This window comes from Neodiprion pinetum, chromosome 1 (genome assembly GCF_021155775.2).
Source record: "Neodiprion pinetum isolate iyNeoPine1 chromosome 1, iyNeoPine1.2, whole genome shotgun sequence".
NCBI lineage: Eukaryota > Metazoa > Arthropoda > Insecta > Hymenoptera > Diprionidae > Neodiprion > Neodiprion pinetum.
The window spans coordinates 17,625,493-17,652,168 of NC_060232.1; the positions used below are offsets into that span (position 1 = coordinate 17,625,493).

At 37.6% G+C, this 26,676-nt stretch overlaps 1 protein-coding gene across 1 annotated transcript in view; it reads right to left on the bottom strand.

Moving 5' to 3' along the window:
* The window catches only part of LOC124224746 (uncharacterized), a 326,271-nt gene extending 303,609 nt beyond the window's left edge, over nt 1-22,662 (bottom strand). The window contains exons 1-2 of the mRNA XM_046636948.2: nt 22,510-22,662; nt 20,426-22,435 (exon numbers count right to left, since the gene is read on the bottom strand). Coding sequence (XP_046492904.2) covers nt 20,426-22,435; nt 22,510-22,638 — 2,139 coding nt within the window. The 5' untranslated portion in view covers nt 22,639-22,662. The remainder of the gene's footprint in view (nt 1-20,425; nt 22,436-22,509) is intronic.
* Nucleotides 22,663-26,676: the final 4,014 nt, after the last annotated feature.

Below are 26,676 nucleotides of genomic sequence, written 5' to 3' on the forward strand. Positions count from 1 at the left end.
GTATATACACTACTCCCATGGAGCAATCATCGAGGGGAAAAAACATAAATTTCGAGTTGAGGCGATAATCTGTGATTCACCAGCTCGATCATGGATAAGATGCTCCAAAAGTCACGGTGGGTTTCATGCCTGTGAACGGTGCACGGTAAAATGTCTCAACATCAATAAAAGAAGAGTCTACCCTGAGCTTGATTGTGCAAAAAGAACTCAGCGCTCATTCCGCCTGAAAGAAGATCCTAATCATCATTTGCCTGGTTTGTGTTCTCCACTGCTTTTACTGCCAAGATTTAACATTATTAAATCTATGCCACTAGACTCCATGCATCTTTTATATTTGAGCATCATGAAATTACTTCTTGATAAGTGGATTCGTCGAAGTAGCCCTTACCGGATAAGAAAATCACAACTGCATCGTCTTAAAGATTTGATGGCTTCGCTTGAGAAAAATATCCCTTCAGAATTTCAGCGCAAAGTATATAATACAGACGAAGTGGCGCGGTGGAAAGCTACGCAGTATCGTTTCTGCCTTTTGTACTGTGGAGCTGTAGTTTTTTCGAATATTCTCCCAGAAAACCAGTACAATCATTTTCTTCTTCTGGTGGTCTTATGCAGAATACTCTGTAACGAAGAATGTGCTGTCAAATTTGCAGACTACGCAAACACGCTTCTACAACAATTTACACAATTCATGCCCACACTGTATGGCATTGACTCTCAGATTATGAATATTCATAATCTGATTCATATAGCAGAGGATGTAAAGAATTTCAAATCACCCCTCACCGATATTTCAGCTTTCTGGGCAGAAAACTACTTGGGAAGGCTGAAAAAACTTGTTCGCACCCCCAAGAATCCCTTGGCACAAGTTGTCAACAGACTGGCAGAAATAGATTCGCTGGAAAAAGTACATCCTCATTCAAAAAAAATCGTAAACAAAGTTGTAAAAAAACGTGACCAGATTAAAGCAATACACGGACGAAATTGGATAATTACCTGTTCGTCACCCGATAATGTTTTCCTCCTCAGTAATGGCGAAATCATTTTTATAAATGTTTTACACGCTCACAACGATGAATACTTTGCCACTGGTTATTTGACCAAAGAAACGGGAGATTTCTTTGAGGAGCCCGATTTATCTAGAAAGTTTGGATTATTCCAAATTATCGAGGTGCAGAAGGATACTTTGACAAAGTATTTTTTTCAAAGTTCGCGGTAACGATTACGCAGTAACCTTGCTGCACGCCGGCGAAGCATAGTTGTGCACCCACCGGTGATGTCCAGTACTACACATGCGTGAGTCGTTCCAGTTGCATGTGTGTACCGGTAAACGCGAAGAGTCCGCGTCAATTTTGCGAAAGACAGTGCCGGAAGTTTCCGACAAGAATAAAACGCGTGCGAGAGCGAAAAAAATTATAACTAATAAAAAATATAAACAATCTTAAGAACAATAAGTGTACGCGCGTAATGATAAATATTCCATAATCACCACGCCGGCGTGCCGGGAGGTAATTTGAGGTTCTACACGGACGCGAAGAGCCCGCGCGAATTCCCAAACACGTGCAAATTCGTCACAGGGCGAGAAATAATTACATTTTTTCAATAAAATCCATAAAAAATCGAAAGTAAATAATAACTAATAAAAAATAAAAAGAATCTTGAAAATAATAAGTGTACGCGCGTTATATAATCATTCCATAATCACCACGCCGCGCCGCCAGAAACAGAGTTTGACAGCTGAAACTCGGAGTGGCCAGCCTTACCCGAGGAGCCGATAAAACTCGCGCATGCGCATTGTATGTTTAGTTCCAAGAGATTGTCCCGGTATGTATGTATTACCTGCTCCTGCGAACGCCGTAAGCAGAATGTTATAATATGTGTATTTCGGACGGGTACACCATTCCGTAAAAATGCGACAGAATGAACTTACCGGAACGCCGATTCTGGTGACTTTTCCGTCTAATCTGTTCCGCTATTACAGATATCGGCGATCCGACCTTACATGAGACTGCATCATGAGGCTTCGGTATTCATTTGGGAAATAATAGTCTGAAGGTTGGAAATATTATCTAGTCATCGATATAAAACGGCGTTAGAACTTGCGATCGAAAGTAGCTGCTAGTGACAATCGATACACTAGTTCAACTTGTGAGGAATATATTATCTTTCAGAAAAATATGGCCAAAGACTTGAAAACTAACGTTAAATCGGAAATTTTCTTCCAGACTGATTACAAATTACATGTATGTGGAAAAAATCATCTTGAGGTCGTGCCCATAACAGAATGAAAAATATCGGTTTTTAATTTTTTTTACGATGACACGCTTTTAGGAAAAATCTGAAACAATTTCAGAGAATTACAAAAAACCAGGCGTTCAAACTGTCGAAAAGAGAAAGTGGCCACTTGCTAGAACCCACTGGAAAACAGCAATCTAAATGATCAAGAATTTTTAGACGCTCGAGTTTGCTATCGAAAAATCTGAAAAAAATCCTTGACATCTGTACAAATGTCTGCTAGATTTGTGATGTTTTTCATAACTTTCGGAGTTAAAATAACGAATTTAACGCGAAAAGACTGAAAATCGCGTTTTCTTGCGATAACTTTGAGGAAAATGGAGTAGAAGGCTAGATTGGAATGGGTCAATCATTCATCAATAGCAAGCAGGTCACTTGCAGAATCCATTCCGAGCAGGGGGATTTTTGGCATGCTTATTCGGCTATGCCCTTTCCGACAACTTTTAGACTAGATGTTCTTAATTTGCCATTATGTGAGGAAGTGTCTTATTTTTCGGAAGTGCGATTTTAATTGAGTGTCGAGAGTATAAATCTTGGCGTTGTGATTAGATAAGAAAAACCTCGAGAAAACAAGATAGAGTCATAGTCGTTTAGTGTGTTAAGACCGCGTAATTTTAAATGTCAGAATATAGATGGCTAGAGATGTGTACATCAGTACGTTTTTTACACGCAATGTCAATGTTTTTAGAAATATGAACCATTTCTTTCCAGATTCTCTTATGCCAGTTTTTTTCACAAGTTAAAACGGAAGCATTGTCACAATCAAAAATGTGGCCTTTTGTTAAGCTATGCTGAGCCAATGCACATTTGTCAGGACCTCTTAATTTACTGTTTGATTTGTGACCTCGGATTCTGTTTTTGAGGTGTTGTGACGATTTTCCGACGTATATTTGTTGGCAATCGTTGCAGTTTATTTTGTATATGGTATTAATTTGATCCATAGTTGCAGTTTTTGTTTTAATTTTTGAGAAAAGGCTCCTAGAGTCATTGGTGATTTTATAAGCTACGTTTATACCTTCTCGTGCTAATGTTTTCTTAATTTGATGTGATAAATCTTGCACATGAGGAATGGAAGTTATAATTTTGTTCTGTTGTTGTTGACCTCAGGTTTACTTTCTGTATTGTTGTGGAATTTACGTATTCTATCACTTTCGAAATTTTGGATTAAGGTTAGAGGATAACCATTATTAATGAGTGTGTCGTCTACAACTTTTAAATTATTTTTCCTGTTAATGGGATCAGAAATTTTTATGCATCTATCATAAAGGCCTATAGCTACGGATCTTCTATATACTATTGGGTCTCGAGAATCGAAATTAAGGTAACGTCCAGACCAGGTGCTTTGTCTGTACCAGTCTAGCTTTATTCTATCGTTAACATTTATGACTATGGTGTCCAAGAAACAAATTTTGTTATCTTTCTCCACTTCACACGTGAATTGGATGCGTGGATAGAAGTTGTTGAATTTGTCCAACAAGAACTGTAATTGGTCTCTGTGTATACAAGGAATAATGTCGACCACGTATCTGTAGTAAAAGAGAATTTTGAAAGCTAATTAACTGATGACTTTTTGTTTAATGTATTCTAAAACAATATTGGCGAGTATGGAACTGATAGGACAGCACATTGCTTAAAGATAAACACTACAGCCAAATTTTTGGTTGTAATTAAAACATCATATAATTTATTATTGGGAACCGCACCACCTTATTTCGGTTTCTGACAAACAAGCTCAGTATAAGGGAGAAATTATGCACTGCTATTTTTCTTTTTTTGCTTCTTTTCAATTCTGTAGCCTGACGACAGCCAGCCGTACCCGGCAGAAATGTCGTGATAAATAAATATTCAACCATTGACTATCTACGACGAAATTCATTTATTCAAAAATATATAATGATCCTGGTAAGTTTAAGGGGTTAGGTGGGTTTCAAAATTTCAAAAAACCGAATTTTTTTTTTTTCTTATCTTATAATTGAATATGTTGAAAATATTCCTTTAAAATTTTAAAACGATCCGAGTCATATTCTAAAAGATAAAGCCTTTGGATGTTTCACCCATCAGGCTATAACCGAGCGTGACGCAGGTATATAGAGGCAGATATATCGAGGCAGCTGCTTAGCTATTGTTCGTTTATTTTTGTGATGCGAATACTAGGCTTAGGACTTGCCGGATGTAAAAAATTCTGTGGTTTGATGGATATAAGTTCCTCATTCTTGAATGCATCAACGTACAATTTTTATGTTCATAAAATACATGAGTGCGTCATAACTGTTGCCGAATCAATTTTGTTGTCTGTTGCAAATCAAGAAAAAAAATTAACGTGTGATGAAAATAATGTTGAAGATACGACAGATGTTACCGTGTCAGGTGATGGCACGTGGAAAAAACATGGGTTTGCATCATTATACGGTGTAAGTACCATTATTTACATGTTATTTGAATGTAAATCTTCAATCGCGTTTTTCTCGAAACTACATTTTTGAAATCGGTAGTCACGATTTCTCGAAAGTTATGAACCGATCTCTTTCAAATTTTGCACACTTCTTTAAAATAACATTATCTCGTACTTGAACGAAAGAATTTTTTTTTTTTTATTCCAAGTAATTTTTCAAGGCCATGAAGGGTGCAAATTTTACTCAAAATAAGGGTTTTTTGTTTTCAACGCCGCCAAAAATGTAATTTTTGTTTTTTTTTTTTTTCCTTCGTCCAAGTACGAGTTTTAAACATCTACTAACAGAAAATTTTTGGTTTTTGCATTTCAGATGAATCTGTCATGAGTTATCCTGACTACGCCGAGAGAACTTTTTTTTGAAGGGTCATAGCAGACGACGTGTCCACGCCTTAATTTTCAATATTTTTCAATGAAAATTTCACAAACTACTTATAAAATATGTATCTTTTATGTGTTAAATTGATGGAATGAAATATTCTGTTGATTAAGTAAAAAAAAATTCATAAAAATGTACCTATTTTGAGCTTTTGAAACCCACCTAACCCCTTAAACAGTAGCGTGGAAAGACGGAAACTTGTATAAAATGAAATGCGAATTAAAAAACATTGAGTCTAAAGCAAAATGCAACTCAAAGTATTAGTATGAGTCAAAAGCAGAAATGGCATCGTATCTCAGGACATATAAATTTCAACTACCTACACAAATTGAGTAAAGATAAACTAGTAGATGGTATTCCAAACGATTTGAGATCAGAGGTTATAAAATGCAAAATATGTATTCAAAATAAAATGCATAATATACTGTTTGAAAACAATAGAGATCGAGCAAGAGAAGTCTTAGAGATTATCCATACAGATATATAGTTGTGGCAGTTTCATATAGCTGGGTTAAAAGTGGAAAGATACTTTGTATCTTTTATAGATGACTATAGCAAAATAGCGAAAGTATATTCAATTACATCCATAGCAGAAGGTTTTGACTGTTCAGTAGAATTCCTGAACGAATGTGAAAATTTAACGGGAAAAAGAATCAAGATATAAAGATGCGATGACTGAAAGGAGTACTTGCGTAATAAAACGTACAATTTTACAAAAGAAAGAGGTATAATTATCAACACGTGTCCAACTTATGTACACGAACTGAATGCGACAGCGGAACGATTCAATAGAAGTATCATGAATATGGCTGAATGCCTATCGAACGAAGCGAAGATAAATAAAAAATATTGGCCAGAAATAATTTGCGCAGTTACCTATCTAAAAAATCGTAGCTTGGCAAACACGATTGAAAAAATAACACCGTATGAAATATTCTCCGATAAAAAGCCAAATGTAAAATACCTACGCTTGTATGGAAGTAAAGTGTTCGTAAGAATTCCGGAACAGAAAAGAAAGTCCAAATGGGACAAGAAGGCAGAACTAGGAGTCTTACTTGGTTACAGCGAAGTAGGGTATAGGATACTGATGAATAATAAAATCATTATCGCAAGACATGTAGATATCGTAGAAGAAGGTACAAAATGAAGAAGGTTCAGATGAAAATAAGCCTAGTGGTGCTAGAAACACTGGTGGGGGAGAAGGTGAATCTTTTGAAGAAAGAATAGTAAAGTCAAGCTTGAATATAAAATCGACGAAAACCATAAATGTATGTAGAGAAGATCAAAGTATAGGAGAAGAAAGCGAATCTGAAATCGAATTGAGGAGGTTTAAACGCGAATGGAAAATAGTATTACAATGAATATCAAGAATATAGTAACTGTATGTATGCAACCTATTGTAGTGCTGAAACTCTCAATACGTTTGAGGAGGCGATTGGAAGCAGTGACAGGCTAAAATAGAAACAAGCAATGGATAGGTAAATAAAAAGTTTGGAGAAACACGAGACCTGGACTTTCGTCAACAAAATATCAGAGATAAAGGTAATAAATGTAATATGGGTGTAAACATCGAAATCCACTGGAATTCACAACGCTAGGTCAGTGATTAGAGGATTCCAAGAGACTAAAAAAATCGAGGATATATACTCGCCAGTAGCGAGAATGCGAACCTCAAAAATTCTGTTAGCATACTGTTGTCAAGCAAGTTTAATTATTAAACAAATGGAAACAAATGGAAACAGCATTCTTAAATGGTAAAGTTAGCTCAAAATTTTATGTAAATCAGACAAAAGGGTACGAAGATGGAACAAATAAAGTATGCCGACTAAATAAGGCCTTATATAGACTGAAAGAAAGTCATAGAAAGTGGTACAAGCGTTTTGATGACATTATGACAAAGATAGGATTTAAGATTAGCATTATTGAAAAGCTGTTATTTTTACACGATTTAGAAAAGAAAAGATTTGTTTAAAGTTAATTAAGGGGGGGGGGGGGAGGGGGTTGTTACGCCCCGACGTACCGCCTTGGCGTACCTTTTTCAAAATTCCATTTCATTTCATTTCTTTAAATTCTTCACTGCACAGATATCATTTTATCAAAATCTCATATTCTAATAACGGCGAGTTCCACCCCTCCTGGCAAAAGTCACGTAGAGACCAACAATGATCCCAGGTATAAGGTTCAACTTTCTTCTATTTAACTGGTACCAAGAACTGAGATAGGAGACGGCTGAATTAGCATCAGTAGCGCTCAGCCGGGAAATATCCCTCTTTTTAAGTTAAAACTATAATCAATAACTAGAATAAACCACTACCTTTAGAACCACCAAATTAAAATAGATTACTTATTGGAATGTATGAATGAATGTGTGAACATTGCATGCAAATATCTTTTGTTCATATTTTCAATGTGTCACCGACGAGATTGAGAATCGTCGGAACACCGTCGAAGAGCGAGAAGTAACGCTGACCATGTGGATTTGGGAGCCAGGAGGTCGCCCTCGCACCTCATTGGCTAATTACCGTTGTAACTTATTACAACTGCAGCTCCTTGGACCCTCGGGCCCAAGAAGCCGCGTCTTTTGTCTGTCAAGTCGCGAAGTGCGTGGACGTCAACCCGGATTAGCCCTCTCGAGCAAGAGTAGCGTTTGGAAAATCTTAGTTGTGACCGAACTAAAGTCTCGCGCTAATTCGTCAAATTCGAGCATTCAGTTATTCTGTTAGCTGCAAGAGACTCACTATCTTCTACGTTTCCATCTTTTCTGTGCTTTACTAAATCTCATCATTTCGCGAATAGACATTTTTATGCCATTCCATTTTCCATAATCAAATTGAGTTCGGCCCTGATTCAACCGAATCAGGTAATTTTAAGCGATAATAATAATAATTATACTATAGTTTTTAATAAATAATCGTTCCAATCATTTTTAACTTACATCAAAATCAGAAAATAGACACTTTCAAGTTTTCGATAAAAAGACTAAGTGACCGACGTTCAACATCGTTGGATTGATCAACTCTTCCAAACTTGAGGTGACGCCCTGGTCCAGAATTCTACCGACGCAGACCGACACGATCCGACGGCTCTCAATCTCGTCGACCGATTCACCTAAAGCTAAGTCAATCCGAGTGTTAATCTACGAAATTGAACGAATTCTTGTTTCACCTTTATAATCAAAATCTACTTCAGTAATTTTCATTCAAAAGCAAGTCTAGAATTGGTGGCTAGCTTCACTACCCCCAATTAAATCATACTTATTGTTTCCAAGAATTAATCAATAAGACTTAACAATAGAATATATAATTGATTTAAGATAATCTAAAAAGAGAGATACAATACAATAATCACGACCAGCTAGTTATAACCATCGTTCAGAGTAGATGTTCCTGGTACCAAATAATAATATCCTTTAGAATAGAACAACACACGATTTTTATAAACTTGAAAACTTTATAAATTGTTACTTTTGGCTCTTATATCATTATCACCATTGATTGTTACCAGACATTTCAATCACCAAATCGAAACAGAATATACTTCATCTTTTACCAGTTAAATCATATTGAACCATTTATTTTGAATGACCTTTTTCCCACTTTCTTTATTATAAAATTGCCTCAACAATTTAAACAAACCTCACAGACCTGTACAGGACTATAGCAACACGGTCCTACAAATTACCGGCTTATCGAAAGGTAGGTCTTTTCTTAGTTTTAATAATTATTCATTGTCGTTACGTGGCAGCTTGATTATTCAATTAATCATTAACTACCACCGCTCAGTACACCCTCACCCCGACGTAACAGGGGGAGATAGTTTTTTTTTCTAGAATTATTGCAGCTGCTCTTTTAAACATAGAGAGCTAAAATTTGGGTACAGTATAAAAAAAGACTCTTACTAGCCAGCATAAAATTTTCGAAGAATTTACTCGTGAATGGACTGTTCATTTTTGCGGTCAATTCACGGCCAAGATTTGAGGCTGCGTATGGCGACGGAGTGGGGGAAATCCATCTCAGTCTGGGAGGCGCGCGCGCTGAAAGTGGATTCGCGGGTTCAAATTCGACGATCTTGGAATATCTCTCGAAGAAATGAACGTATCGAGATGTTTTTTTTTATCTTGGCTAAATTTTTCCGCTGATCGTGAATTTGCTATCATCATTTCAAAAAAAAAAAAAATATTGTTTAAGCTCGTAATTTGTTTATTAATTTTTTTTTTACTCATATTTACTCAATTTTCGGATTAAGTGTGAATTTCCTTTCATCGCTGTGAAGTTCCTCAATGACTTTAGAGAAAAACATCGGCTCAATGAAAAATAGATTGTTTCCGGAGCACGGGTCATTACGTTTTGAGGACAAATCGGAAAATAAGGGATAGAACTTCTGGAATACATACGAAACGTATTTACGTTTGAACATAGCATATTTATTACAACAAGCGGTTATAAAAAATACCGAAGCAAGAAATACAACCGTAAAATGAAATAGTTAACTCAAGATTTCGATTTAAAAATATCTTCCGTACTCTTGGTTGTACTGGACATCGTGTAGTCAGTTGATAGTGAAATTTGCAAAATTGTGTTGTGTTTGAAGTTTCTAGTATGATAAAAATGATTTTTGTTGAGTACAACTAAGAGTACGGAAAATATTTTGAAATCGAAAACTTAAGTCAACTATTTCTTTTTACGTTTTTATTTTTTGTTTCGGTATTTTTTATAATCGTTTGTTGTAATAAATATGCTATATGCAAACGTTAATACGTTTCGTATGTATTCCAGATGATCTGTCCGTTATTTTCCGATTTTTCCTAAAAACGTAATGACCCGTGCTCCGGAAACAATCTATTTTTCATTGGGCCGATTTTTTTCTCTAAATTCATTGAGGAACTTCACAACAATGAAAGGTAATTCACATTAAATCCGAAAATTGAGTAAATATAAGTAAAAAAAAAAATCAATAGACAAATTACGAGCTTAAAAAATATTTCTTTTGAGATGTTGATAGCAAATTCACGATCAGCGGAAAAAGTTAGCCAAGATTGACAAAAAACAACATCTCGTTACGCTCATTTCTTCAAAATATCTTGCAAGATCGTGGAATTTGAACCCGCGAATCCACTTTCAGCGCGAGTACCCCCCAGGCGGAGATGGATTTCCCCCGCTCCGTCGCTATATGCGGCCTCACATCTTGTCCCCGAATTGACTGCACAAATGAACAGTCCATTCATGAGTAATGTCTTCGAAAATTTTATGCCGGTTAGTAAGAGTCTTTGTCTATACTGTCCCCAAATTTTAGCTCTCTATGTTTAAAAAAGGAGCTGCAATAATTGTTGGGAAAAAAAATGATCTCCTTCCCTCATTAGCTTTGAAGAAATTTTTTTTTTATGAATTCGTGTAAAAATAACAACTTTTTAATAATGCTAATCCTGATTCTGTAACATGAAAATTGGCGGAATAATTGCATTTGTTTGCGAGTAAAAAATGTACTCCCTTTTTGGAGTTATTTTACAACCACTAAATTGTAAGAAATCGTTTTGCTTCATAGTGTTCATGATAGTGGGACTCTTCGGGATTAATATGTTTCCAGTTTTGTTGGTCTTCAATAATATTCCAGCCCAGAAATTCCGTGCAAAAAAAGTCGCTTTTTCAATAACAAATAGCTTTTCTCAAAAAGTGTTAATCTGATCGAGCCCCGGTTTTGCATACTTTTTCAGGATACTGTAACAGTTGAATTTAGCCGCCAAAGCAGTGACTACGGGACTCAGTAATAGGTAGGTCCGTAGGGAGGGGGGCTTTCACCTAAGCGGTTATAGAACATATGTATTAGCAATCGATCGAGAAGTGTAAGCGACAGACGACGGATGAGCGGTCGATCGTCAACAGAGTGCGCTCTAAAATAAAGAAATCATAACGAACGAATAATACAACCGACGAAAAATGAAGTAAAACGCATACGGATTCTATTGCGAGAACGAAGGACTCGTAGCAGCGGCCCATCTTTTACGGATTCCCGATCAAGGAAAAACCACCTAGATATGACGGACGAGGGGATTCAAATTGGCCGGGCACGGAATTAGCAAGCGCAACTGAGGAAATGGAAACTGGGATTTGAAGAATATCCCCAAAGACACGCTTATGATAAGTTTTATATTCTGACCTGTACTATTTTATCTGTAATTTTACGAGTATGCCGTTTATGGAATTGTTATTGTCCTAGATGTCCGCCGTGCCCATTTTATTTATACAATTTATTTATTATTTTCTCTCATATTTATACTTTTCTTTTATTCGGTTTCCGTATAGATTCATGTCATTCGGTCATACCGACATCCGAAATTCCGTTTTAAATAAAAACAATAAAAAACAATAAAAAGTAAATTGATAGCGGATGATTTTCGTTAATTGCGAGAGGCTCCGCAGTTGGAGTTAATCCTGGTCGAAGCAAACCGCGAAAATGAAAAGTCCGTTACAATACCAAGAGACATGTATTACGAGACTTTCAAATATGTACATGCATTATTCGATAAATTATTCGTTATTGTAGAAATGGCCGTTTTACCAGGTTTTTATTATTTTGCAAAAGTACAAATTAATTAATTTCAATTTGCGACCGGCCAAATTGTTTGTCTTTTTGGTACCTATAAATTCTTACCAGTCATTTTTTCCTCTCAGATCAATTGTTTCCTCGCTATCGCTCAAAAACATCGTTTCACCAACTTTGAACGCTCCGCATTTGTTTTTGCCAACAAAACTGTGGTTGGAAACACATAAGCCTTCATCACGGGTATCAGCTCTATCAGAATATATTATAGGTCTCATTCGTCCTAAATTTTTGTCATAAAAAGACCTTTTTTCGGCTTCATTTCCTGGACTACTACTGTCAAAAAGGTTTATAATGAAGGATCTGGAAGACGTCAAAAAATATTGAGGAATACCGATTGACTATGATCACTGTAAACAGGAAATGAAACTAACTAACTCAAAAGAATCATATCGAGTCATGAGCGAGAACGTATGATTTACAAAATAGTAAGCTCTATAATATACCTATGGTAACGAATTTAAAACTAGAAAAAGCGGATGAGTGTGTAGAAAATATTGAGTACAGCAATCTAATTGGTGCACTACTGTATATAAGCTCAGGCACAAAGCCCGACATAAGCTTTACCGTAAACTACTTACGTAGATACTAAAACGACTATAATGAGACTTATTTCAAATATGCGATGCGAGTATTGAAATACTTATATTCAACAAAAAATTTGAGCTTAAATTATAAGAAAGGCGAAAACTGTCCAGTACAGATTGCCATGTAGATACAGACTGGGCAGGAGACAACTTAGGTAGGAAATCAACGTCAGGGTATACTATCAGATTTTGGAAATATAGTCAGATGGAAATCCAGAAAATAAAAAAGCGTAACCAAAGCATCCACATTCGCAGAATACATAGCACTGTCTGAGGCTGTGAGTGAAGTGAAATTCATAATGGAAGTTATAATAACGTTTCAGGTGAAACTAGTAGATAGCCAATAAGTATCATCTCAGGTGCAATAGATATAGCATATTATAGAAATTTAACTAAAAACTTTAAACATATAGAAGTTCACTATCACTACGTAAATGAATTTTTAAAACAAGGTATTGTTAAAGTAATTAAGGTAAGCACCGGACAAAGTAGAGCTTACATTTTTACAAAGCCGTTATGTAAGCAAACATTCGAGAAATTTAGATCTATGATGAATATTAAATAAAACTATGTAAAATCTAAGGTGGCACACAATATACATGTAAGGAGGTGTGCTGTGTGAGTGCTACAATTATATTCTATACCGCAGCGTACCGTAGTGTAGCAACGCCAACTAGTGCTTATTGTGATTAGAGTCCGAGAGGACAACCTTCTGTATTTATGTAAGACTAGTACCTTTCCATGCGTCCACCATGTGAGATTAAACCTAATATATGTTATGTGCGGACGATGATCTGAAGGATCTCTTCCAACGGGATCTAAGAGAATATGTACATAATGTATTCTCGAGCGGTTAGAAATAGATTACTCTGGGTTTCGCTTGTATGAAGTGTAAACACACTTGCTGCGATAAAAGTAAAGTATTCTGGGTGACAGGATCTCAGTGGTATAGACAGGACGGATAGATGGAACTCGTATTGTCCACAATGGTTCATATTTTGTATACTAAAATATATTAAGTACACAATTGCAAATGACAAAGAGAGATTTAGGACGGGTAGGGTAATCAATTAGACTATTAAATATGAAAAAACAGAATTAGGACAACTAAGTCCTACGTTACGGTTGAGGAACAGGTGAGCCGAGGAATGGGCCACCTTAAGTAGCGCGAGGGTGACTCTTAGGACACACCAGCGATTCACCGACCCGTTCCGTTAAGAAAGCCTGAGTCTCCACGTTGCCTTTCTGCCTGATGGAAGGTCCTTTCCAGAGGCCGGTTCGATCGATGGGTTGCAGCACTCACTTATATCCAGGCTAAGATCTCGTTGATCTCAGACTCCTCAATTTCGACTGATTGAAAGGTGTCGATGGGTTACAAATTACGGCTCGGTTTCGTCGGTGGTGGAGCGTATAAGTGGCGAGATGGAATTTAAATATTCGCGGCCTTATTAGGCCACTAAAATGTCATATGTGAGCAGACAGGTGAAGTGGCGCCCAGTGGCGCTAATTGCCGATACAGTCGCGGTACTCGCTCGGCCAGCGAAGGGGGGAAGATCTTCGGTGACAATAGGATCTCGCTCTCTTTCTCTCCGGGGACGTTGAATAGACCAGTTGGGTGATCATCCATAACAACCTGAGAAGCAGGAAGGAAGGGAAACGTGGACTGTATACCTTCGGCATATCCCGATCGATTCGACCACCTGACGAGTCCAAAAATTTAATTCTCCGCCAACTCACCACCCGAGAGTCCCCGGAATTAAAGGTAAAGAGCCAACAATCAACAACGCACGTCGGATGAGACCGAGAAGATATTGTTACAAATGGTGAAATCACCCGTTTTGCCCCCATTTTAATGATCAAGTAGTCATCATAGATGAAAGACCTTTATAAACCTCTTATGTCTTTCAAAAGAATAAGGTTGCTGCGTCAACCAACATTATTGTAAAAACAGTCTTGTTTCAGACTTAAAACCAGAAACACGTATCCTGCAATTGAACCTTTTTCACGACATTTATTTACGCCTTTGATTTTGGCTTGATAATCAAACTCACGAATCCATATTTATTTCCGTAACGTCTAAGAACGTTACAATATTATTCATATATTTTATTAAAGGAAAAATTAGACGTCGGTTGATTGGATCCATATCCACAAAATTGAATATCTTTTTAGTTTGTATAATCTCTTAAGCGCTATTCTGCAGAGTAGCCATTGCGCCAATTTTTCGGTGTTAATGCACTCCCTGACTCATCCAGTTGTGTGCGGGAAAGCGACCCTCGCAGAAATGCGCTGGGCCAGCAGTTTCACGTTTAGCGTGTGTTGCGTGTTTCAAAAGGGCCGTTCGTAACATATAGTATAAATGGAGATGTTCATTTGAAGTAACTTTTTACTGGTCAATCGTCAAACCGCAACCTCTTCACATTTGCTGATTTTCACGATTGCGTAATACTTTCTCCACAAGGTAGCCGTCGGGGTATTTTCCTTCCTTCTGGTAATCTTGATAATCTGTAAGTTTGTATTACGGTAGATAGGTATTTTTCACCTTACTCACGGTGAATATTTCTGTCGTCCAATTGGGTGAATAGCCCTTTTCGAATACATTCTTGTATTTGCTGATTCGAACTTGATCGTCGACATTGAATTTCCGCTTCTGCTTACTTCGTTTGATTTACTGAAGCCTGCAAATGCTTCGATACAATTGTTTTCCGTTGACCGTGCTGACAACCACGGGTTTTATCTTAATGATGCGATGCTTGATGTTTTTGTAGGACTTTATTAAATCTTACAAAATATTAATCGACTTGTGAAATCCTTGGAGAGTAAACCGCTTCCACATTTTATTTTTCAATGTTCGATTAAAACGCTTGAATATCGATGCCTTTGAATTGCTGAATATCGAAGTTGACCTAATATGCGGCTAGATCGTGAAAATTTGGGGGTGAGGGAGTGGGGGTAAAAGTTCTGTGCCATCTCCCAACGAGGAATAAAAATAAATAAATGTATGGCAAACAGATATGAGCCAGCACGCCCCCAACCGTAATAAGCGTGGGACATGTAATGGGAAAAATTGGCTAATGAAAAGCAAGTAGCGGGCGATGTCTGATAGGAGAAAAAAATCTAGTCTTTCCGACTCTTGGCCGCGTGATTTGTGTTTATGACGTTTCAGGAAAGGTCACACTCGCATAATCTGGAGTCAAAAACTAGTCATTTGGGTAAACTCGAACCCTTGAACACTTGCTAATGTTTACAATAGTTTATGGCATTTGGGGGCAAACGAAGCAATGGTGGTTGTCAGGATGTTGCGTCTGATGGGAAAAATACCCTCTCGGGAAAAATTTTCTCTGGTTACACTGTTCCCGCGTTTTATTGTGGTCGCATTTTATGTAATGTACCACCTCATCGCTGATTGGCTGGTTGGTTTGCACATGGGGGGTAGACGTAGCGTCATGTCTCATTCCGTCTAATTTCGAATAGCAGTTTAGATCTTCTCTGCCATTTGAAAAATCGCTGGTGCAGGAAAAGTGTTTGACGAAGTGCCTAGTGAAAAGTGACTTCAAAGAGTTTACTTTTGTAAGTACTTTATTGAATATATATAAATATACATACAGCGATACACCAATCATCTTACGATAATGCAAATGCTAATTTAAATCCACGATGATTATCACATTTGATCAGCACGCTAACAAAGTTTTTTCCGACTTGTTCTAGCTTTTCTGTATTCACCATCGCCGTATTAATAAAAATTCGGGAAAAAATTTAGAAATATTTTCAAAGTATAAATGGATTGAAAAGAGGACCGTCAGACTCCCCGCCTTCTTCACTGCAATTGGAATCTACATTCAAATGGTTGCACGTGGAGGAGGACTATATGGGATGCAGAAAATAATATGGCTCGCTAGTATCTCCTCGAATCATCATCGTCGGATAAGGACAATGCTGAGAATGATGCTGATGGGGGATGGGTGGAGGAGGATGTTGCAGGAGCGGAGGAGAATACGGACGATGAAACGGGTTTTGATGACTACGAAGCCGCCTACAGGCGCGTTGCCATGTTCCTCAACGATGTTAACCGCATCCGCCAACAGTTGGCAAACATCGGCAGAGCTAATGATGAGGGATATTTTTCAAAGCAGGATTGGTGTGTGGCACTACATTAAAAAAAAAATCTAGTTTCTTTCTCACTTTCACTGTATCCATCATTTGAATTGGTGAAAACTTTTTTTCTGGTTACAGATTTATCAAGTATATAAATGCTGGCTGTAACAGCATCATCTTTTTTTCTATTTCAGTTTGATCTTTTTACAGATTTTTTACCGCTGACATAGCAACATGTTTATACAAATTTTGAAAAATGCCATCAAATTCTCTCCGAAACTTTGGATTTTTCTCAGCTCCAATTGAGGACGATGGTTGGTCCACCGATAATTGTGGTGAGGACAAGGAGATGGAGGAGGAAATAATTATTGGATTTTCCGAAGCGACATCTGAGTTCTCGCTGGAGGAGCTTCGGGAACTCGTTGAGGACGCGCGGGTGGCTTGAGTGAGGCCAAACAGCCTATATTACATAAATTGTAATCATATGTGTATAGAAATTATTTTCGAAAAATAGGAGAATGAGACTGTAGTAATAATGTTGGATATTGAAAATAATAAAGTTGATGATGATGATGATGTTGACAAAAGTGATCAAGATAATAAAGATTTTATGTATTATTTTAAGAAACGAAACTATAAAATTCACAATTATTCATCACGTATTTTACTGCAAACAAAATTCATGATATTTTTACATTTTCCCCCCAAATAAATTTATTTTACAAAATCCTCCTATTTTAAAGAATAAAACTATGAATTCTTAGGTCTACAAATTAATTCGGTGCCTTTTTTTTGTCGAATTTCAAAGTTTAATATAAAACGAATGAATCAGTATTTAATCGTCGACGTAATCGCCGTCGCTTTCGACACCTTTCTGCCATTTCTGAGGTAGTATGCGAATTCCTTCACGGTAAAATGATGGTGGTTTTGATTGGATGAAATCTGCGATGCTTTCTTCGAATTCCTCCACTGACTTAAAGCGCGTATCCGAAAGGTGATGTTGAAGGTACGGGAACGTGTGGTAGTGTGTAGGAGCTATGTCTGGCGAATAAGCCGGATGAGGGAAAACTTCCCAGCGCAGCGCAATAAATTTATAGCGTCTTTGTTCGATCTTGCGGTGTGTGGCTTTGAATTGTCATGCAACTGCTGCGCCGCTGCACTTTTGTTGTACCACGAACTGTTTTGTGAAATGAATAATTATGAATTTAATAATGATTTTGAAGCTATGCTCCCTCGTCTCTAAAGCGATATTAATAGTCATTGAAATGGTTATAATGATTTATTCGGGTATGAATATGCGGCGTTTGTGACACAGTCTCAAATGCTACTTGACGGATGCCATTGTTTTCACTACTGCTGTTTGAGGTCTAGTTCACAGGGCCGCCACCTTTCATAGTATGTTTCACAGATTAAGGTTTGCTCTTTAAAACTACCTCAGGGCAAGGAGAAAATTCAAATTCAAACCAGAGATACAAGTTACCAAAGTAAAGGCACCGAATTAATTTGTAGACCTAATACATAAAATTCATATTTATTGATCGTATATTTTACCGCAAATCAAACTTGTAGTATATTTACATATTCCCTCAAGTAAATTAATATTACAAATACTGATAAAAGTTACGAAGATAGATGTATAATTGTATCAAATTCTATTTTTTCTACATATGTGAATAATTTCATTAAATACTTCATCTTCAATTTCATGTATAAGCTGGGATATATTTGTAATAAATACTGTTTTTTAGATAAGTAGACAATTTTATTCAATATTTCATTCTAATTCTACGTATAAGTCAGGATATAAATGTACTAAATTCTATTTTCTAGATAGGTGAATAAATTCTATTTTCTGGAAAAGTAAATAATTTTATTGAATATTATATTGTAATTGTATGTATGAACTAAAATATAATTTTAATAATTCTCATGAATTCTATTTGTATTTTTGTACATATTGCCGTTATTTTGTGGGTAAACGGTTGCACCCAGACAGTCCGTCACTATACGATTTGGTCCATCCGCTATATCACCACCGGGTCGTGGTATATAATGCAGAAGGCATCTGCGGTAACTGGCAATATTGTCGTCCACTGTTATACTCTCTGGCAGTTTATCTCATACCTCACTGACGGTATTTGATACGAATCTGTAGATAAATTCTTTTACCAAAAAAGCGATATCCTCAGACCTCATTGCCTTTAAACCATCCAATTCTTTGTACAGACGAAACGATTTCTCAAGAGAGTCGGTACACTCCTTCAAATACCAACTCCTCAGCCTCTGCACGTTTTCAAAGGCGCAGTTGTATGTTGGGACGTATTCAGGGTTGTCATCATATCAAAATAATCCTTCCTCCGCATGCTTCCAGATATTATCCGATAGGAAGTACTTACGCTTAAAGTCATCCCGGGGTGCTGCTTCCATAAATTTCAACTTTTCCAGTGCAGGGGGTGTGATGTGCAAATCTTCCTTATGAATAACTCCCATTGTACCATCGAAGATCTCCGTCAGCCATGCTTTCTTCTCCTTCCTTTTGACGTGTACGTAACAAGCATTTCTTACTTTTTTTCTCGCAATTTTCAGTACATCCTCGTGAGATTTGTTCCCAGCATACCATAGTATTCCCTGATAATTGCGTGTTAAGGAAGCATAAGTAACTCTACATTCAAGTAGTAAGCTAGCCAAATCACAGGATTGGTAAAGATGTAATCCAGGCCTGGTCCGTTTACGGTAATGACTGCAACTTCCTTGGGTACAAACATCATGTTATGGCCTATAAAACATTGCACGTCTAGGATCATCGCCACGTTGAGGAGTAGGAATGTTGCGCTCGATTTTACCATCAGATAGCAGGTAGAAGACTGACTATTCTATCTCCAGCACACCTGCTTTTATCGCCTCGCGGATGAATTTTGTAGAAGTAGAGGGGATCGCACAGTTTATTTACGGCACATAACTGTATGAAAATTCACACTTGTTGAATTCTTCGCCACGATATTTCAATTGCAGAAGATTTTCCCCAGCCATGTTACACATTTCGGCCAGCTGATCAGAATTTTCTTGTAAAACCATCGCGATTCTCAGTGGTAAGAAGACGTTGTATTTTCTCTCGATCGTCGTCAGAACACGAACTATAAATTTCGTTTCGACCAGTCTTAGCCCAGTGACTTTCTTCGAGTTTCGACATCTTTTTGGTCGGTAGATTTTCCTGGCGGCTGACGTAGTTGACTAATGTCAGATCCATTGTGTTTCGATAAAAGATGCTTCTTTCACAACTTAGAACAGTTCACGATGAGAAGAGACGATGAGAACAGAAAGACTATTGTAACAAGCTCACGTTTTATACATCACCCACCTCCGCTACAATTTTCTACCAGACAAGTCACGACATGCATTGACTCTCTAGAAACGTGATCGGTAAAATAGCGACTGGTGGCGCCATCTATGTTAATGCTCTTATTAGTAACACTTCCGTCAGTAAAATTTCTGCCATCTAATGGCGAAAATTAGAAATGTCCGCTGATCTGACGACAAAAATTCGAAAATGGTTTCTCATCTGACAGCACAGAAATCTTGTTATCGAACTGTCTGTTGATACAATCGAGCAAAAATACAGGTGGTGCCATCCACGATGACGCTTCTGTCGATAACACTACCGTAGATAAGGTTTACGATCGCGGGGTGACATACCGACTGTCGGTAAAGCAGGAATCGCGGTTGACTCTGCCAGTGGGCCGCCATTGTATCCAAGAACTCTCTTATTATATCTCATCTACGAGAAGAATGTTGTCAATTACATCTTCAAAATTTGTGTCGAGCGAAGAAGAATAAAGCGCCGCTGATTCAGACCAGGAATTTGTCACTTCGCGTCTTGTTATAAGAATTCAAAAGTGAGTCAAAATACACAATCACAAAAATCGTTATAATTTGTCGTCTGTAATGACATACAGCCGTTGCCCTCACAATTCTGATTTTTACTCAATTTTACAACAAAAAACAAAATAAGAATGTTACTCCTACCTTGTTATGAACATCATTTAAGGATACTGGATCGACAAGCCCCAGTTTTTTCCAGACCGGTTTCTCGACGTCACCTTCGCTGCTACTGCAATTCAAACTCTCACTTTCATCCAGAGTAGATTTATCACAGCCATCACCGACTGCCAATTCCCGAAAACTTTGATTTTTATGAAGTACAATATTTGGGGCATAGACATTATTTTCACTTTTTTTGTTACAAGCAGAACTAGTCGATGTTGCGTCAACGTCTCTTGGCAACTGACCAAAATTTCTTTCGGAACTCTTCTTTGCCGCGAAAGGTATTACTGATTTTTCACTATGTAAATCCTGCGAACTTCTGGATGTGATATTGCGTGACTCTGACCAATTCACATGTAAGCCTGCAGATCTCTGATTTGTGCCTGTCTGTGCGCTATCAATCCTATGATTTAGAAACTGATCAAGAGCTAGGATTTCTGTTCGCGGTGTTGAAATATTCATGCCAAATAACGCGTCGGTTACGACCTGAGTAAATCGCGAGAAATCAGCACTCGACTCGTTCGTCGAGGCATTTTTTTCAACGTCAGTTTTTCGTTCCGAACTTGAGAGCTCCATTAATATGTAATTTCTCTCCTGCTTCGGAAATACGTCAAAGTTGATACGGCTGGATGGCTGGCATGGACACTTTGAAGATTTCCGAGGCGTACTTGCTCGTATTGATATTTGACCCGATTGCAATATGCCACGTGCATCCCGACTTTTCACACCAAAATTGTTATTAATCAGGCCTTGTTTTTGACTGCAACTAACACTTTGCACGATTTTCTTCGTTTCCTTTTTCTCGTCGTTAGAGTGATATGTCTGCTCTTCGTTCTTGCTCATTACTTTTCCGCCATTTTCCACAATACTTACACTCTGTTTCGGGACTTCACCATCCTTGATCTGCTCCGAATGCATTAGATTTATTTGAATATCATCAGCAGCTGAGGATGTCTTATCGTGGTAATCCCATTTGTGTTCTTTCCTTGGTTCCACTGGCTGAACAACGTAGAGCGGGCTGTTTGCTTTCATCAGGATGCTTTTTTGCGGTCTCAGGAGTGCATTATGTGTGTAGACTTTTCTTTTTGAACTGCTCGAAGGCGACCGTCTCCTTGGGTGTTTAAAGCGATTAGGACTAATGTCACTGGAGTGAGACCGCCGGCGATCCAAGGGCATTTTGGTAGCTGGATGCACCGGAACAGGTATCCTCGTCTTGGGCACTTCTGGTGTACGACCTATGATTTCATCGTCGGTATCTGGTGTTCGGAGCTTGACGACTTCTCCGCCGAAATGCACCCGCCTCCGAATATTCCGCTTCTCGGGAATAATGTCTTCTAGGATTTGAACTATTCCCACGTCTTCATCGCTGAAATTACTTTCACTTACAGAATCAGACTCGGTGTCCGCCTCGTTTTTCTTATTCTTTTCTTCCTCTAATATTGTCATTGAGATCGCCGTTTCCGAGTAAAATTTTATCTCAGTTTCTACAACAACGCGAGCCGGTGGAATTAATTCAACAAGGACATCATTGTGTTCGTCGTATTGGTTACGACCATCGTTTGTTGCACCGCAAGTATCACTATCACTACCCCACTTCTCCATCAGTGGTACGATTTCTTCAACTTCCTCATACTTTTGATGGTCATTCAACCCCACATTCTTATCTTTGGAAATCTTTACGTTATGGACTTCGCAAAGAACTTCAAAGTCACGTTTCAAGTTTGCATTATAATCCAACAGGTTGGAATCGAAATCGCCAGTTCCAATCTTCTCGCGTATGTGCGCCAGAGATCTCAACACAGCTTCCTGGTGAGTAACTTGAACCATACGTGAAGCCAATGCGTTTATAGTGAACTTCAACATTTCTTTTGAGGGTTTCAAGTTACCAGCCGATGAGAAGAGCAGTGAAGGAATGCCGACGATCACCCCCACGCCGATGTTACTTTGAAGATTATCCAGAGCATCGGGACGGTTGAAACCGTTGTCTAATATCTAGATAGAATTGACTGAAATTAGATTTTGAGCGCACTAAAGAAATAATGAACAAACCATAATGAAGTTCGTACCTTTTGAAACATCTTCATCGTGTCTTGGCTGCAGCAAAGATAAACTTGGAGAGTATCCAGTGCGCCTTTTCTCACAGCTGGTGCTGAATGGCCTAAATTTGTCACTAGTTCTGGGAACACTGGGACCATCAACTTGTCGACAGAGTTCTGTTCGACAGCAGGCAGAGCATCGACGAGGACGCGGAGAGCATGCTGACGAACTTCCCACTCAGGATCTCGTAGTCTTTGCGATATTTCATGAAAAGTATATTCCGGGTCGATAGTAGGTGGAAATTGCCTGGTGCGGACCTGAGAATTGAAATAAGTAATATAACGTGCGATAAAAATTTATTGAGTCTATGAATCTACTTATGAAATAGGAGCTTACATTTGTTATATTTTATAATCTTGTGGTGCTTAACTTTAGAACGCATGGGAGAATTTACAGCAGCCTTTGTGAAGAACGTGCGACGACGAGGTTGCGTCAGAGTAGACGGCCAAAGAAATGGATGAATTTCAGTAATTTTTGTACAAATTACTAACTCTCTGGTGAATTTTTTTTCCATGTAACGTTGGATTTACTGAGATACATTAAACAAATTTTGCATAAACATTTATTTACATGAAGTGTTGTTATTTCAGTTAACGTTGACTGTGACTCTCTCTGTGACATTTTACAAGCATCAATTCGAACGTAAATATCCGCGCAGCACACAATATTGCATAAACATTGCAACAACATTGCTATATTGCAATTACGGTTGCCAGTATTCAGACACATTGTAGCAATACTACAATTTGCAGCATCTGTATGAAATATTGCTGATAGGCTGCTGCAATATTGTAATTCCCGCAACCTGCGCATCATAATTGCTCTAAGATTGCAGCAACATGAAACTGATATATTGTAACGTGTGCGGTTTTCTCGAAGCTGGTGGTTTATGAGAAGACCCCGTTAGTATAAGTGTATTTGCTTTTTAACAGAGAGTATGGTGAAAATGATAAAATTGAAGGACTTCCTCTTGGATGTGGAAAAGTAAAATCGCTCTAATTTCGGTGCACAGACTTGGGTTGTTAGCTAGAACCTCGTTGTCGAAGACATGGGTTTTTGAACCGATGCTTCCTTCTAACGTCCCGGATTCGGTTGTTAATCCAGGCAGCTGTTCTCGTGAGACTAGCGTAAGAACCGTAGCTGATAGTGTCTATCTTAATTTGATTACGACAGCTGAAAATACAGACCAGGGTGATTAATCGTGGCTGTCTGTCAAGCTAAAAGATGTCAAAGTATCGTATCGTTCCTGGATACAGAATACACAGTGCCGTATAACTACAAGGTTTCACTCATCGCTGTCTGTAAACTTACCGATACCGATGGAAAGATTGACAATATCGATCAAGAAAACAGATGCGCTGAATAATAAAGATTTTAATAAAGGAAATCGAAATACAAAGAAGGTATTAATAAAAAAAAATTATGTGGATTCAACATACAAATCATATAACGGAAATAATTGAACAGAACATCAGTTCTGCTCCTATTGTTGAATAAATATAATTCAAACTTTTCAAATTTCTAATCCATGCTTTATAGATGCCTCTTTTTATTCTACGTCTCATGAGTCTATCATCTAGTGCGTTACGCAAATGAAATTCTAATACATTATTCGACAGATTTATAGAATTTCTCTGAGTTTAGAAAGATCGAAGCACTTTTAGTCCAGTCGGAATATCCATGAATTTAGACGACTTCTATTCAACAGCCGTGCCCAACCGCCAATTTTTTTTTAAGTAGTTTGAACCTAAAAGAATACAGTGTAAAATTTGCGGGATCACAAAATGACGACTTTTGGCCGAAAATATTATTTAAATAAACAAGTGTTACTATTTTGATGTTATTATATTTAGAATGAGATTTATCGAAAAATGTTTTTTACGAAAAATGTACGCCGTAATGAAATCTACAAAATGAGTCCTATGCAAAAATCACGTAGAACTATTAGCTTGGCGGTTGAACACTGTTGAACAACAATTTTTCAGAAAATTTATTATTGTGTTTAAGAGAGACTTGACCAATTTCCAGAAAGTCCCCATATAACACTTCCCGAGAAGACGCCTAGGCGATGAGTCGCAATCGATAAATACCTCGTGGCAATGTGCCTTGTTTTAATTTTTCAAATTCAATTTACGTACTAAGGTTAAATTATCGTTGTCGATGTGACCACGAATTACTTAACTGAGAAACAAATCTTCATATAACATCTGCGAAGTCGGTAGACACACCAAATATCAACGACGACAATAGAAAATCTACGGAACCTGTGGCCAATCATCGAGGATCTCCATCTGCCTCTTACGAACGGTAGTCGTACTGTGCCACCGTTCGTAATAATTATCAGCGTTTTGACGTTAAGTAAACCATTGTGAAATAACTTGACATTTCATTTTAATATACTGGAAACTTCTGTAAGTTTCGCTTCACACCTTTTGTTTAATTCAGAATCATTTCAACAGAGTTTCCACCTAGTAGTTTTTTTCGAGTCACCTATTTCATACCATTTATGTTAAACAACACGAGCGACGTAATCAACTTGGGAGCCTTTTGGCGTATTTTAACGTGTTTGTATGAATGGATGAGTGAATGAGTGTTTAAGATAGGTATCCGGCATTGTTAAGAGATCCTCTTTTTGGATCGTGAAACATGATCAAAATAAAGAAAATTGTGACACTCGGTAAAATGTGCCTGGTATTCTTTTTGTTAAAATAAATTGCATCTTCACTTGTAGTGTAAATTTCCAGTTATTCGCTATTCAATTATTAAAATATTAACATGGCCACTTGGCACTAACGAAACCGTTACAATACTAGCCACGCCTGCTATCTTTGGTCGATTGTCCTTGATCCATGTGAGCCGTCCAGATGACCATTAGAGTATATTATATGCTTCACAAGACTTAATGTTTTAATTATGTGTAGGTGATAGAATGGTATTCGGAAATAGGGGGCTGGGTGAACCGAGACGGGATAAGTTAATCTTATGGTGGATTTCAAAATGTTCAGTATGTCTGACAAAAAACTGTTTACATCATCAAAATAAAGTCGTTCAAGTAAATTTTGCACCTTTCTACAAAATTTTAAAACGCCGTAAAAAAATGCTGTAGTTTATTTATAGTTATTTTAGCGCGTATTATACGATACTATTGATTGGAGAAAAATTACAAATGCTGATTTGCTTGCTGGCAAGGCTCAAAAATTACCGCTATTTGCACTTCGTGTTTGCTTTCACCTCACGCGTCACACTGGTATTTTCGCAAGCTCCCTGATGTTACCACGGCTGCATCCATGTAGACCCAAATAATTCGCATTAACGGGATGACGATCGCGAGGTTGAAAGAGTTAGAGTTAACAGGTAAGTATTTAAAAATTTCCATACCTATGTATGAATATCTGCTTTTATCATTTTGAATCATCTGAATTCGCATCTACATTTACCTTGCTTACAATTTGTGGTCTTTGATTTATATTAAATCACTATCAATTATTTCAATTTTATCGATGCACCGTCTTGTACTTCGAATAATGAAGGATTGATATTCTCGACCTCGTATGTAATGTATTGGTGAATCTTGGTGAACGGTCAATGAAAGTGAACCTATATTTTCGTTAACGTTTTTTGATACGTGATACCATGATTTTAAAAAAAAACAACCCGAACATTTTTAAAAGCGGATAAAGGTAATACGTCAGTGGCTATGCACAGAGAGATTTACAATAACAAAATGCGACAACAGCTTTCGGACACTAAACCTATAGAATTGCAAGATATGACCTCAGCAACACTCTACAGTCTAGGGTCAACAAACTCTCCTTTGGTTGGTTTAATTCTAAATTAATCAACAAAAGCATACATAGAAGTATCACTACCTATAACAGTGTACCCCCACGCGCATATGGCCTCCCTAAAATTTATAAAGAAGGGATTCCAGTACGAATCATGTCACGTCTCCTTTGTTAATAGCCCGACTTACGCCTTATCTAAATTAATTAATTCAAGGTTCACCACAAATATCACCCCCCTGCCTCCAGAGTCAAAGACAGTTTTACATTGGTGGAAAAAATAAGTAAACCGATTATTCCTGACAATTACATTTCAATATCACTAGATGTAATATCGTTATTCACCTATGTACC